This window comes from Girardinichthys multiradiatus, chromosome 2 (genome assembly GCF_021462225.1).
Source record: "Girardinichthys multiradiatus isolate DD_20200921_A chromosome 2, DD_fGirMul_XY1, whole genome shotgun sequence".
NCBI lineage: Eukaryota > Metazoa > Chordata > Actinopteri > Cyprinodontiformes > Goodeidae > Girardinichthys > Girardinichthys multiradiatus.
Window position 1 is genome coordinate 18907585 of NC_061795.1, and position 16299 is coordinate 18923883.

Here is a 16299-nt window from a genome sequence, read left to right on the forward strand (position 1 = left end):
GGATTGTTATTATTATTTCATCTTGTTTGGTCCTATCAAAGCACTTCAGAATATTGTTAAATACAAGTTGTTTGGAAGAGAAGATGAGATGTGTCAAAACATTCCTAGTTCATTTAGCTCAGACAGTAAGAAAAAACAAGTTGCTGCTGCAGCAACGTATCATGGGTAAATGTGGAGTGCTCAGAGAGAGCTGTTGCTGATTTAATTCAATAATGTGGTCCACAGCTTTCAGCAGAAGTTTTGGAGTTACAGAAAACAAAACGTAAAAAACATGATAAATCAATGCAATTTCTGCAAAACGTTATGCTCACAAACAACCACTGCCTTAATGACATTAATGACCTGGCTGCTGACTCTGCTAGAGCTATTAGTTGTAACCATCTCATGAAATTTGTTGTGTTCTCATTCCTTAGCATTGGGTTATTCTTTCCCTGAAAGCCTTGTGTCCAGTTGTATCATAATCATAGTGCAAACAGTGTTGCAAATGGAGAAACTTGTTTTGGTGCAGTAGCAGTCTGTCACCTACTTTTAGGAACCTCAACCACTTTTTTTCTGTAGTGGATCTTTGGGGAAAGTTAAAGTTCTGGGGAAGTAAAAGTCTGGGGTCACAGATCAATGAAATTGAACATGAAATTTCCATAGATATCTATTTTATGTCAATAAAACAGTCTGCTTTCTATTTACAACATCTGTTGTTCCAGAAAACCCATCACTATTCAGTGGCAGAGGGATTGCCTTTTCATTTCAGAGAGTTTTTAAAGGCTGCTTTTGTGTTAGAAAACCGTTTTGTAGTTGTTTAAAAAAATGAAAATAATGCAAATGGTAATTGTTATTTATTCATGTTTCCTACTTTACAAATTGGATATCTATCTCTAAAATATAATAATATATGACCCTATAAATATCAGGCAGGTTGTCAGAGTTTAAGACAAATTAATAAAAAAGAGAAAACTTAGAAGCATAACTTTAAAGGCAGTGTAAAAGGAGGACCCCTCTGAAATGAACAGGGAGAAGAGAAAAACACCCTGAGGTAATAAAGTCATTATCAACTGGTGTATAACCAGACCAGATTCACGTATTTCAGTTGGATACAGATTGCATGTGTATGTGTATGTGTGTGCTTTGTGCTCCTGTTTTGCATGTGTTTGTGTGTGTGTGTGAAAAAGGGGCACGTTATTGCTAAGTAGCAGAAAGCAGGAAACAGCCAACAGGTATCAAAGCTGTTTATGTTGAATAAATTCAAAGAGCAAAGGCCACTGTGTATCTTCTCATAATAAGTCACAAAAGCATAACATAGTTTCGTCTTAGCCCAAATCTCCCCTTGGTACGTTCCACCCAGCAATCAGGCTCAAGTAGTGAATAATTTAAAACCAAATTCATTTTTCCTGCCCCTTGAAAGCTCTCATGATGCGTTACTGCAGCTGTCCCTCCTTTGCACCACAGTTTACCCACAAGGCCTGCATGCCTGTCACTGTTTAAGCTCAAGCGGCTTGTTTAAGCACGATGATTACGTATTCATTATTTATTTAGGGACGGCTTTGCAGAGCTCTCACTCCATCACACGCTATAATTAGTGTGTCTTAATTAGGCCCTGCTAATGGCTGGAGCTGTCGTTTAGCTGGGAGCAACCTGCTGGTTGTGCCTAAATGACACGTCTCTCAGGGATAGGTTGATACTGTAGATGCTAGTGTGCAGCAAACAACACTGGGCACGACTGACAGAATGAAAGTACATGGTTTTACCAGTGAAGCAAATAAACACTGTGTGAACAATCTAATATTTTCTTTTATTTCTGTTTTGCTTCAATCACTCTTCCATGGAAAATCTCCAGCTTTTTAAGTGTCAATTTCTACCTTTTGCTAACCAGCTTTAGAGGTTAATTTTGTGTAGCAGATCAGATTTATTTATTTGAAGTGGGTTTGTGTGCAGTAGCACCTTATGTAGCTGTCAGTATCTTACCGGTAATACACAGCAGTCAGATCATCAGTTTGGCGAATCAGTGAGAATTTCTCATGACAGAGTAAAGCTATTCGCCACTCAGAGCTGGGTAAATTCAGAAGCAAATCTCCACTATCTGTAACTCTAAGATTTCCTTGCAGTTTGAGAAAATGCTACATTAGGGTATTTTTAATCCATATAATTTTTTGCATAACATTTTCAAATTACATGTCCCTGTTTTCTCAGCTATTTAATATCTCTGTTGCTGTTCTAATTGCCTGCTCAGGTTGCCTAAACACTTCCAGCTTCCATCCCACTGGAACTAAATGTATTGACGCCCTGATCGCTAACACTGGCAACAACAGAATTTACCAATTATAACCAAATAAAAAAGTATAGACTACAGCTCATAACAGAGAAAGGATATTTTAGCAGTCCCACAGTTCACATTGTCCCAAAAACGTTGAACAGTTTAGAAAGTAGAGAAAACATGACTGTAATGCTCGAATGAATGATTTAGCCCCGTCCATACTAGCATGACTCTGTATTAGAACTTCTCTCTGTCTCTCTAGGCTGAGATCACCCTGACTGCTGTCTAAATGCAGTTCTAGAGTTCTAAATACTCTACACAACCAAACATCCACATTTGTTTGTTGTTTTTACTGGACAAAAATGCCTCCTTCGGCCAGTACATATTGTACTGTACTGTCCATTGTAGGTTAGATTCTTGGTTCATGTTTATGTACATTTTGCATTATTTCTGTTAGATTTCTTGCCTGTGTCTCTCTCTGTCACATCCTGTCCATTTGTCTCTTTCCTCCCTCAGCTCTCGCCCCTTCATTTGTCTCAGCTGCTACTCATTCCCACCTGATTGCTTTCACCTGCTCTCTTCTTCTTCATGCCTTTTCTCCACTCTTGCCCCAGTATATTTACTCTCTGGCTCTCTTTGTTCCTTGTTGGTTTCCTCCATTATTCTGCTATGTTTACTCTACTCCATGCCCTTTGCTCCACTGGATCTCCTTCTTGTCAGCCAATGCTTAATGTCCTTGATCTTCTGTGTGTGTGTGTGTGTGTGTGTGTGTGTGTGTGTGTGTGTGTGTGTTTGCTAGTTTGCTGTTTTATTTAGAATTAAAAGACATTCTACTCACCATGCTGCTTCTGAGCTCCTGTATGCGCTTTGGTCCTACAAAGCCACAACTTATGACAAAGACAAGTTCCCCACAGAATAATGCTACCCTCACCGAGTTTTAGTATACAAAGAGTGTTAATAAGGTAATCTTCATCCATCTATAGGAAATCTGTGAAATCTTTTAAATATAAGACTCTATATAAATTGTATTTGCATCACTCATGCAATTAATGTGCTTCTGTGTCCTTACTTGTCATTTAGAGATATCCATCCTTCTACTGAAACACAACCTGGAAGACAGAGGAGTAATCTCTGTAGAAAAAAAACACTGTCCTTTAGAAGTTCACATGTTCTACTCTGTTTTATTTTTGACTAAATAATGCCAATTAAACACACACGTAAAGATGGAGGAATTAAAATACGGAGTGAGCGTATTCAGAGCATTCCGGCAGACATGAATTGTTCACAAGCCTTGTTTCCAGTTTCCCTTGATTACTCACCCTCTCTCCCACTCAAGTGCTTGCAGATATGGATTTGCATTTCAGTGTCTGTTTCATCTTCAGGAACTCTGCGTGAAGCTCGGTTTGACTCGGATTTCCCAATGAATCGCTGATAGTTGGGCTTTATTTCCTCTCTTAAAAACTGAGCATGCATCACAAAGTCAACTCTGTTTTTTGTACTTCACCGTTGACTTGAAGGCTTAGAAGTGTTTTCTTGATCTGACATGATAGGTTAGCCCATCAGGAAAATCAAGTAGGAGCTTCAGCTTATAGCAGGTCAAATTTCTTGAAATAAAAGCCAACCAGGCCTTTCAGGAATGCAAGTGCATTTCAGTAAACAATAATAAATCAAAAAAATCAATGTTATCAGATGTTAATTTATTTTAGCAAATGATCAATTTTGTTGTTATTGCTTACAGCTAATTAAATACCAATATATATGTGTATATATATATATATATATATATATATATATATATATATATATATATATATATATATATATATATGTATATATGTATATATGTATATGATATTGAAATTGAATAAAATTAGGTGACTGTGCAAAAGATGTGGCAGTAACTTTTCCTATTAGAAATGAAACAATAAGAACGTGGGCAGTGAAAGGGGGGGGGGTCACAGGGAGAGGTAAAGGCAACAAGCTGCACTTAGTCAAAGATCAGAAAGAGAAAAAAATAGAATGAAGTGAAGAGGTTATTACGAGCATGGACAATGAAAAAAGTCATACAGAGGTCAGGCTAAATCTACCTCTTTATTCTGCCCTTTTCTGCTCAGAGAGACATCAGACTGTGAGGGTTTGCCAGAGGTTATAATGAGAGCACTTCTGTTTCTACCTTAGCTTTAAGGTAGACAGAGAAAAAGAAATACCTGGGAAGGTTAAGGTGGCGAATGAATAAAACTGGAGGAGAGCGTTTTTATGACTTGGAGACATAAGGAGCTCTCAGAGGAAAATCCGGATGATTTTTCCCATTGACTTTGTCCTTCGAGACATGTCTTAATAGAGCTGTTGTTTCTGCGATGCCACTCAGGATAACGAGAAGTATAATTGCAGTCTCTCTCATACACACTTGTTTTTTTTTTCTTCTCCTCCTTTCATTTCTTCTATCTTGCTTGACCTCTTCACCCCTTCTCGATTCCCTGTCTCATGCATGCACAAGGTATTTCAGTCGTTATGCCTTTCCATCACCAGGGTAACCGTTGTGCCTTAGCTTCTGACCTTTCCAGGAGAAAGAAACAGACCATTTTGTTTGTGTAGTCGATTCATTTTCCCAGGGAGGAGAAAGGCATCATTTAACAAGTGTAACTGCTAAGCCATCCCCATGAATGACTGAACAAAAACAAAAGCCTTTTGATTCCAGGGGGACAGCTACTCTCAGCAATGCCCTTGTCTGACTGTTATTGTTGATGATTTAATTACTAAGATCTTCTCTTTTCATTCAGGAAAAGATGATAAAGAAAGAGAAGGCAAGATATTTTTGCAAGGTGCACTCTATCCCAGCTGTGCCTCCATGTTACCATGTCCAAAGAGCAGCTGAATTTCTCCATCCTAATCGCGGCAGCACTTTAAAAGTTGATTTGACAGCGACATGGTGGCATTGCAGCTGACAGGTTTGCATACATAAAAGAGAAAGGCGGCAAATCTTTTGTAGAGGGTGTAAGCCTCTGTTGTTATCACCAGACAGCGGAGCATTTAAATACCTGAATGAAACCGGCTGAAAATAACCCATTTGCATATTTTTAGACTTTTACTTCATCATCGCTGCCTGGTATAAATAGCATCTGACGGGCACAGTTGTACTTTGAACTGCTTCATACAGCAGTAAAGGCAGAGGCTGAATTTCAGCTTAAAATTCTCCATATCCTGGCAATGCACCTCATGCATTTTCTCCCTTTTTAAAAGCTCCTTGTTTCTTTATCAACCTGACATCCACAGGCAACACATAGAATTGGATTTTTATCTCAAGAGGCAGGGAGATCTAAAAATAATTTTCAATGATGGGGGAGTTATACTAATTGCAGTCAACTTTTGATATGAAGCTGTGTGCTTGGAACTGGCTCTTGGAACCCTTACAGTACGTTACACTTTTGTCTGTTAAAGATCTGAAAAGTCTAGTTTGTGTTCAACATTCCCTGAGTAAATACTTTGAAGATCTGCAATTACACGCTAAGTCTTGGAGTATGTCTTTAACAACTTTGCACAGCTAGAGAGTTACTTTTTTTCCCATCCTTTGCAAAATTACTCAAGCTCAGTCCGATTTAGTGGAAAGCATCTGTGAATATCAACCTTGACACCTTCCCACAGAATCTCAACAAGATTTAGCTCTGGACTTTGACTAGGCCATTGTAACACATAGAAGTACTTTGATCTAAACCATTCCATTGCAATTCTGGCTGGATTATCAGAGTCATTGTCTTTCTAGAAAATGAACCTCTACTCTAGCCACAAGTATTTTGACAGTCTTCCATTAGGTGCCAGATTTCTCAGCTGCACGGCTATATTCTCTGACCTGAACTGTGGATCTCTGCAGCTCATCCAGAGTTACAATGGGCCTTTTGGCTACTTTTCTGATCCGTCACCTCCTTGCCACACCTGCCGGTAATACTGATCTAAACAGTTACAAGCTTAGCATATTGTTTTACAGCCTAACCATTCTTAAACTCATCAACAACTTTTCCCCACATCTTTGACTACCTTTGCAGGGCACTGTAAAGCCCTAATCTGCAAGACATTTGATCAACCATTAATCTGCAGCAGAATTTCTATTAAAAGGCTGAGGGCTCATTAGCCAATAGGTCTTAATCCTATTACTGCCTGGGTGGTGGGGGACCATGAGCCCTTCTGTCAGTCGCTCGAGGACGGGCAGGTGTGGGGGGATAGTATTGCAATACAGATGTGAAGAAGGTCATCCACGGCACACTACCATTTTCATAATGAGAGCAGAGCATCATGCATCATGCACAATCATAAAAAAGCCATCACCGGCCATGCAGACACATTTAATCACAGCACATGTCGGGAGCTAACATATTTAGCCCTGCTGCATAATGACAAGCTTTATTCCTTCCTTCACGTGGGTCTGGCCCGGGGTTTAATTAAATGTTAGCCAAAATATCAGAATAATCTCTCTTTCTCTCTTGGTCTCTCTGCCGGTATTATGCTCATTGTTAACAGCTCAATAGTACTTGGATGATGCGGGGATGCCTACTATAATAATAAAGAAGTTTTAATGCGTGTGAGTGTATGAAAAAGAACAAGAATAGACACTAACACAAAATGATGGGGAGAGAAAAACACGGAGCACTTAATTTCAGGGTTGCTATAAAAACAAGCTGAAAAAGGTAGCAGAAGATTTTTCACATGGCAGTTTTGTGAAAATAAACGTGAACTCTATGAATTTACAGCCACCCAAGGACTGAAAGAAATGGTGTCAGAGTAATTTGTTGAGGGTCTTTTTTCACAACAGAATGTTTTCTTCAATAAAACAAATCGAGACCACACTAATTTTGGAAATAATATGTATACCTGCATGGCAATGCATTTTATTACACCTTTAATGTTTAAGTATTTTAGATTAAAAAAAACATGTCGACACTGCCTTGTAAGAATGTGCTTCCTATTTTATTTCCCGCTTTCTTTTTTAATACAGATGTAATCATCTGGCTGTGAAGCTGTCTTTGATCAATAAAGCCTTTGGTCTGGATGCTCTCAAACGCAAGACAAGTTGTTTTATTAATTATGAATCAGTCAGAGTTGAAAACGCCCAAGAGGCAAGAATACAGGCGCAATATCTGACTGAGTGTAAAAAGCTGATTCTGAAACCAACATATATTGACTGCATATGGATGTCTTATTGTCTCTCCCCCTCCTCAGACATTGATGAGTGTGCAGATGGCTTTGTCGAGTGCGATAGTAAATCCACTTGTGTCAACTTGCCTGGCTGGTACCACTGTGAGTGCCGCGATGGCTACCATGACAACGGCTTGTTTTCCGCCAACGGGGAATCGTGCGTAGGTGAGTTACACATTTTGTTTATTAAATATTAAAAGGTTTGCTGAGAGTAAATTTTGACACCTGAAATGGGAAAATCTCATAAATACATTTTAGGCATGGGCTGGTATCATATTCTCACGGTATTCTCACGGCATCATGGTATTAACACAAACATTTAAAACAAAAATGGATAACATGATCTACTTTGAGTGTTCTCAAGATAGTGGTACAGGGTACTGCTGGTGGCGCCTTTTAGAGGTACAGAGAAAAAAGTTTGTTACTAACAATTTGCAATGTATACTCACCAGCCAATTTATTAGGCACACCTGTCCTACCGCTTGTTAACGCTAATTTCTAATCAGCCAGTCACATGGCAGCAACTCAATGCATTTAGGCATGTAGACATGGTTAAGAAGATCTGCTGCAGTTCAAACTGAGCATTAGAATGGGGAAGAAAGGTGATTTAAGTGACTTTGAACGTGGCATGGTTGTTGGTGCCAGACGGGTTGGTCTGAGTATTTCAGAAACTGCTGATCTACTGGGATTTTCACGCACTGCCATCTCTAGGGTTTACAGAGAATGGTCTGAAAAAAAGAAAATATCCAGTGAACGGCAGTTCTGTGGGCGCAAACGCCTTGTTGATGCCAGAGGTTAGAGGAGAATGGCCAAACAGGTTCGAGCTGATAGCAAGCCAACAGTAACTCAAATAACCACTAGTTACAACCAAGGCATGCAGAAGAGCATCTCTGAACGCACAACACGTCGAACCTTGAGGCGGATGGGCTACAGCAGCAGAAGACCACACCGGATCCCACTCCTGTCAGCTAAGAACAGGAAACTGAGGCTACAATTTGCGCAGGCTCACCAATATTTTACAATAGAAGATTGGAAAAATGTTGCCTGGTCTGATGAGTCTCTATTTCTGCTGCGACATTCGGATGGTACGGTCAGAATTTGGTGTCAACAACATGAAAGCATGGATCCATCCTGCCTTGTATCAACGGTTCAGACTGGTGGTGGTGGTGGTGTAATGGTGTGGGGGATATTTTCTTGGCACACTTTGGGCCCCTTAGTATCAATTGAGCATCGTGTCAACGCCACAGCCTACCTAAGTATTGTTGCTGACCATGTCCATCCCTTTATGACCACAGTGTACCCATCTTCTGATGGTTACTTCCAGCAAGATAACGCGCCATGTCATAAAGCACGAATCATCTCAGACTGGTTTCTTGAACATGACAATGAGTTCACTGGACTCAAATGGCCTCCACAGTCACCAGATCTCAATCCAATAGAGCACCTTTGGGATGTGGTGGAACGGGAGATTCGCATCATGGATGTGCAGTCGACAAATCTGCACCATCTGTGTGATGCTATCATGTCAATGTGGACCAAACTCTCTGAGGAATGTTTTCAGTACCTTGTTGAATCTTTGCCACGAAGGATTAAGGCAGTTCTGAAGGCAAAAGGGGGTCCAACCCGGTACTAGCAAGGTGTACCTAATAAAGTAGCCGGTGAGTGTAAACGAAAAGCTAAATAACAGTGCCATAGAGCTATTAAGCTACAGCCAAAGCCGGGTTGTTCAAGCAAAAAATGATCCTAGCTTCAAACGCAAACTACTTGAGAGAACTACTGTGGAAATATAAATTTAGTTTACATTAAGGACAGGAACATGTGACACGTATTTACATCTGAAGATGGAAATAAAAAATCTAAGCATTGTACCAAACCCAACTTAACCATGTTCCAGTTTCAAGGCTGAAAAACAGTGCGATGCAATGATTGCTGTGCTCAGCGACAAGCTAACTGCTATTAGCAATACCGCCTAACAACAGTGTTTTTCATTGCATTTCATGCACGGGCTACTATATGTTGTTGGCTTTAGTAAGATATAAACTCTTAGAAGAGCAAACAAACAATTAACAGTAGTTATAAATTTGTTTTAAACAGACGGCAGCCATATTGTTTTTTTTGTTTTGCTCAATACTGGGAAAACCATTAGCTTTTCCCGTCAAAATTCAGATTTATGGGGCACCATTCTTTTTTTCCCTTGTTTTGTGTTTTTAGTTCTGAGTAAAAATGGGACTCAGAAATACATGTTTCTTCTTGTTTTCATGTGTGCAAAACACAACCAACTAAATAAAGTCCATGTGTTACTTCATTAATGTTTTTAAATAATCCGTCGGTGGTGTGGTACTTGGAGACCTTTGTATTTACAGTGATGGGGATTTTTGGAAGAACTTTTGTAAGAGTAAATAAAAACAACAATTCCTACTGCTGCTAAAATAAAATGCAGATTTTTACAGTTGTAAGTATAGCTATGTTTAAGTGTTTTGATTTTAATGCATAGACAAGGGGAAAAGGTGAAAGAGTTGATAGTCACTCAGTTCAAATTCAGTTTCTTTCAGCTAAAGATGTTTTAAAAGTAAAGGATTAAATTCTACAATGTAGTGAGTCAGTAACAGCTAAAACAGAAGGCCATTTTACAAGAAGCATTTTTAACAAATGAGTGATTGTAGGTTTTTTTGTATCTTTAACATTCCAAAGAACCACCTTTATCTTTGTTGTACCACAGGAACAAGTCCAACACCGCACACTAAAAACTAATTGGGTTAGGAGGACTATTATGGAATATTGAAACAATCTCACTATTCCTTGATACAACTAACTAGCCGTGCCTAATGTATGGATATATTTACATCTTTCAAAACATTCATGAGTACCTCTTAACAAGATTGCTTTTTTATGTCTTGAGACACTAGGCACTCAGAGACCCCAACAATATTTGGAATTTAAACTCCAAACTGCTGAACTCTTAAGCTGAAGGCAAATTAAATCATTATAATGTAATGTAACTAGTCACAATACATTATATGTTACAGTGTTAAACTATTGAGAACAAACAAAGTTTTTAATCAAACTTTACTGTTTTGTCAGCAACAGAAGGATACTTGTGCTCTGAACTAATTGCTGTCAGCAAATTTGTAATATTTAATATTTAATATTTCTGCCTTTTTATATAACAAGATTTGACTTCCAACTTTACCAAGCTGCAGTAGCTATTATCTAAAACCCTCCTCTTCTTCATCTGTTCAGATCCTATGGTCCCATCTGCCTGTTCCATGTTTCATCTCGACTTTCCAGTTTTGTTTTAGTCTGATAAGATCCTGAAAAACAAGCTTTTCAAAATGTTTTGTTTAGTTTATTTAGCTTTTCCTTTTTATTCATTTGTAGCATAATTTACCAGTTGATCTAGTTTAAGCATCAGTTAAAGTGATAACTCAGATTCCGAAATGGGACTTTCAGAGGCTATGGCCAGGTTGTTTTGGAAAGTTTTTCCCCTTAATAAACTAAATAATTTTTAACTGCTTTCTGTATTTACTCAGGTAATCTTTTTCTGATATAAAAACATGTTACAGCTTGGCAGAACAACAAAGCCAAAAAAGATGAAATCATTAACGGATACTTAAACCACTGTAATTGTATATTATTTTCTGTAAATAAATAAGCTCTGGATTCTCAACAACACTGACTGGAGTCACATAACCCACATATCCTACAGTAGACTCCAGGTAGAATCTAGGAAATAAAAACATCTTGCATGTACAAAACGTCCCCCTGGCCAGTATGACTTGATCCTCAGTTGTTATGATACATCCCGTGGCAGAAAGCTCATACATGAGAGTCTGGTTGGAAATGATCTAAAGTTGAAAGGTATGAAGGGTCGAAATGTCCTTGTATCTAAAAAAACAAAAACAGCAACACAACTGTGCCATGTTTGATGCCTATTTAGAATTGATTTAAATTTATTTTCTTATTTTATTCATGGCCATACTGAAAACCCTATGGGACAGGACATGGTACTCAAAAAATGTTCAGCAAATTTAAACTTTTGTAACTGAATTCAGTCACAAAAGGATACATTTGATTATTGATTATTCACGCATGTGATATATTCATTCAATTGTTTGCTCTATAAAACCAATTGCTTTGAGATTTGCTTATAACTAAGAAAATGTTTTAATGTCTCAATTTCAGAAATGTGTCAGTAATGTAGTTATGAAATTGAGGAGGCACAATAGCTGCACTAGCCAGAGGTTCAGTCAACTTTTTTGATGGTTTGTGATTCAGGATTTACTTGGAAACGTGTGCCATTTTTAAGTGTTTTTTTCTTTCCCCCAAAAATGTCTCTTCTTTCTGCAGTCTGTCCACTTTTTGAAACATTCTCTCTGATTTAGTATGTCGGAAGACATGTCGAGCTGTCAGAAGTGAGACCCTCAATCAATAGTAACATGGAGGAAATGCCTGGAACAATTGTGCTGGTGCTGCTCCATTATTTGACCCCATCTTAGCTGTCTAATGGGGTTGAAAAGGCTGAGAAAGAATGCACATTAAAAGCACTCTGAAATAAATAAAAAAATAAATGAATAACTTGTCTGCACCTCTCAGAAGCAGAGTTTGACCAAAGTGGGTTTTTGGGTTACGTTGCTGTCGCACACTGCAGAATTGAAGTGTCCGTGTTGCTCTCCTGCATCAAAGCAGAATTAATTGCTTTCTAATGTTTTGTTTTTTTTCAAACAGCTCATGCACAGAAACAGCTTTACTTGCACAGAGCATATGTATGATGCCATTTATTTGTGCTCTCTGCAGATATTAATGAATGCAAGACAGGGAGGAACACCTGCGCCAACGACACAGTGTGCTTTAACCTGGAGGGAGGCTACGACTGTCGGTGCCCCCACGGGCATAACTGCACTGGCGACTGTATCCATGACAACAAGGTCAAGCACAGTGGGCAGATCTGGGTGCTGGACAGCGACAGGTGCTCGGTGTGCTCCTGCCAGGTAATAAAGAGGGCAAGATGGAGAGGAAAGAGAGATTAAAGATAGGGGTAGATGGAGCTTCTTAAACAAGTGGACAGATGGAGGCATGAGACATATGTTCACAGCAAGCATGGGGCATGGGCTGGTGTGATTCTGAGGGTGGAATAACCTTGTATCTAATCAGATTAATTTTATTTAAAGCACATATTTATGACTATGGCTCCTGAAATATCTTATTGCGATCATAATGATTGATTTTATTATGGCTATGACTATGATCATAATTTAACCGAGTACTCCACACCTGAAAGAAAATTTCATTATAGTAGATCATTATCAGACAATGCTGTAACAACCTTTAAATAATCTGTTCCACTTTTAATTTCCTCATTATCACAGAAAAGCACAGTGGAGGGCAATAATTTTGTTTCTGCCCCTTCACAAATTGATTCTCTTGTTCATAGTGTTACTTCATCATTGCGTGATGCATTAGACAATGCAGCCCCTTTGAAAAAGAAGGTAATCATTCACAGGAGGATAGCTCCCTGGTTTAATTCAGAGCTGCGTACTTTAAAGCACAATGTTAGAAAATTGGAGAGAAAATGGCACTCTACACACCTAGAGGATTCCTACTTAATCTGGAAAAATAGCCTACTGTTGTATAAAAAGACACTTCGCCAAGCTAGAATAGCTTATTGCTCATCATTAAAAGAAGAGAACAAGAATAATCCTAGGTTTCTCTTTAGTACAGTTGCTAAACTTACACAGAGTCATAGCTCTGTTGAGCCATCCATTCACTTAGCTCTCAGCAGTCATGACTTTATGGGATTCTTCTTAAATAAAATTGATTCTATTAAAAATAAAATCTTTGACATACTCCCGAAGATGATTACTTCATCCTCAGCAAGTGAGACAACATTGGAACTAACTAGAACCTGATCTGTGTTTGGAGTGTTTTGATCCTGCGGAGCTTCCTGAGTTATCAGAAATATTAGCTTCATCTAAACCTTGTTGGGATTATGAATCTGAGAATATTATTTAATATTAATATTTTATCAAATAATATTTCGGGTCTGTTAAGGGTTGTCCTGTGAATACCAGCCTAGTAATGGTATTAGGACAAAATGGAAAGGTGTGAGACGAGCTCTGACATTACTGAACAGCAAAGCTCTGCACACACATGGAATAAATTCAAAGAATTTCTTAAAGTACAAGAATTTATCAACAAAAATAAGTCAACGCAAAGTCTAATATATTTCAATCAACAAACTCTTTGCTATGCTAAAACAATCCAACTAAACTACCAAGCAGAATTAAAGAATAGGAAAGACTAATGGGCTATGTACAATATAAACAAGTTGATTAAAGATGTTTGAGAACCATGACCAAAAAGAGTGATGCAACATTACCATACAATGTTTATGTTTGAGAACCAATGATTATCTTGAAGAATCTGGAAGTGAAGTTAAGTTAGTCTTGGAACTAACGTAGGCAATAATCAGCATACCTTTAGACAACCATTCACAATGCAAGATCAGATAAAATATTATTTTAATAAAATAATGTTTTAAAGAATGATCTGCTGAATAAAACCAATCTTCTGGATGAATTCTCATTAGCTGCCTTTTTTTATTGAAATAATATTTGAAGAAATATTATTAAGGGAATATTTTGGAAAGAGCCAAATCTTTCTGGAGAAATGGGGCTTAATGGTGTTTATTTAGTTATCAAATGTAGTAAAATTATGTTAGGGACACTGGATTGAAAACTAAACCTTTCCGAGTAAATATTATTTAGCAGCAAGCAGGTGTCCTTAGCTGTTAGCAGTTAGGCTAACGAAGGAGGCTAATAGCTTAGCACCAGAATCAAACACACACCATTCAAATTACTGTTGATAAAAGGGTTAAAATGTATAAGCGCAGATGGTGCGTTATGATCAATCTTCTGTTTAAAATCACCCTTTAATAAAGTGTGTCTTAACTTTAAAAACCCACAAACACAGAACACAACCGAACACGTCTGCTAGCACCAAGATAGCTGAGTTCAACACAAACAAAACCAAACTTCATAAAATGAAAAACGTTTAGATCATTTCAATCTAAATCTTTCTATATTATTCTGCCCAAACACTTAACCTCATGAACTGTGGTGAGGAACGAAGTCCAAGGCGGAGATGTTTGAAGAAACGTCCACAGTCTTTAAACGGTTAGCTACAGCTAACCTCCTTAGCTGTGGGGAGTGGCGGCTGTTCTGTCAGCCGGTCTGTGAACAAACGGTTAGCTTCTAGCTAACCTCCGTGGCTGTGGATGAAAGACGGCCTGTTCTGTCCACCAACTACACTGCACGTTACCGTAACCACGGTGATGCGGTCTCTGCTGTCTTCCTTCCAGACTGGGAGAGCGCTCCGCTCGGCTTCGTAGAGACCGCTTCTCTGTAGGGACTTCTCTGGGACAGTTTGCTTCTGCAGGCCTCAGAGAGAAAGTAAGCAATTCTTACACCTTAATTTCCCCGTTCATGAATGAAAATACCAGATACACAGACAGTATTTCATTCGTACTTAACTTTGCATATCATCGTTGATCGTATGACATCCTTGGACCCAGTTGAAGAGTTTATGTCTGTTTGCCAGCAAAGAGACATCAGCGTGCTTGTCTCCCCTATCCGTTCCCCCTGGAAGGCCATGTGGAAGAGGTCGGCTTGTTGGAGAGAGGGTGCTCTTATTCAGACAGTGGCATCATGGGAAGTCTGCTGCTACCCCCTTTTCCTCAGTTGCTGGAAGTCAGTTAAATGCAATTTATTTTGAAAGTTCCAGAAAAGTGTGTACCGGAGTTTTAATGTTGAAATCCATGGCTGGGTCCCAACAACCTTCAACTTGTATGTTAGACCCAATCCCAACCAAATAATTTAAGGAAGTGTTCCCTCTGATTACCAGCCCCATTTTAGGTATGATTAACCTATCCTTAGTAAATGAAAATGTAACACAGGCTTTTAAGGTAGCTGTAATTAAACATTCACTTAAGAAACGTTCGCTGAATCGAGATGACTTGAAAAATTACAGACCTATATCCAATCTTCCATTCTTATCTAAAATTCTTGAGAAAATAGTTGCTAATCAAATGTGTGAGCATTTACACAGTAATGACCTGACAGCTCTGCTGAAAGTCACTAATGATATTCATATGGCCTCAGATAATGGACTTGTTTCTGTACTGGTTCTGTTAGATCTCAGTGCTGCATTTGATACAGTCGATCATAATATTCTCTTAGAAAGGCTGGAATATGCTGTAGGGATCAGGGGAACAGCGCTAGGCTGGTTTAAATCTTATTTGTCTGACAGATTCCAGTTTGTTCATGTAAATGATAAATCATCTTTAAACCCCAGGGTTAATTGTGGAGTACCACAGGGTTCAGTACTTGGGCCAATTCTCTTTACTATATATATGCTTCCAATAGGTCAAATTATCAGGCAGCATAGGATACATTTTCACTGTTACGCTGATGATACTCAGCTTTACTTATCCATAAATCCTAATGAGCCCAACCAGTTAGATAGACTACAAGCATGTCTTGAAGACATAAAAACTTGGATGACTTAAAATTTTTTGATTCTAAATTCAGACAAGACAAAAATTGTTGTCTTTGGATCGGAGTCTTTAAAAAAAAAACCTGTTACTTAACCTTGTTACTTCAAGGCTGGACTATTGTCATTCGTTACTATCAGGATGTCCACAAAATGCAGTTAAAAGCCTTCAGCTGATTCAAAATGCTGCAGCAAGAGTTCTGATGAAAATTAAAAAGGAGAGATCGTGTTTCTCCTACTTTAGCTTCCCTTCATTGGCTCCCTGTTAAATCCAGAATAGAATTTAAAATGATCCTCCTCACATATAAAGCCCTTAA

At 38.5% G+C, this 16299-nt stretch overlaps 1 protein-coding gene across 2 annotated transcripts in view; it reads left to right on the forward strand.

Moving 5' to 3' along the window:
* nell2a (neural EGFL like 2a) overlaps positions 1–16299 on the forward strand; it is a 163759-nt gene that overhangs the window by 117871 nt on the left and 29589 nt on the right. For both annotated transcript variants that reach the window (XM_047354661.1, XM_047354669.1), the window contains exons 16-17: positions 7460–7600; positions 12230–12423. In XM_047354661.1, coding sequence (XP_047210617.1) covers positions 7460–7600; positions 12230–12423 — 335 coding nt within the window. The remainder of the gene's footprint in view (positions 1–7459; positions 7601–12229; positions 12424–16299) is intronic.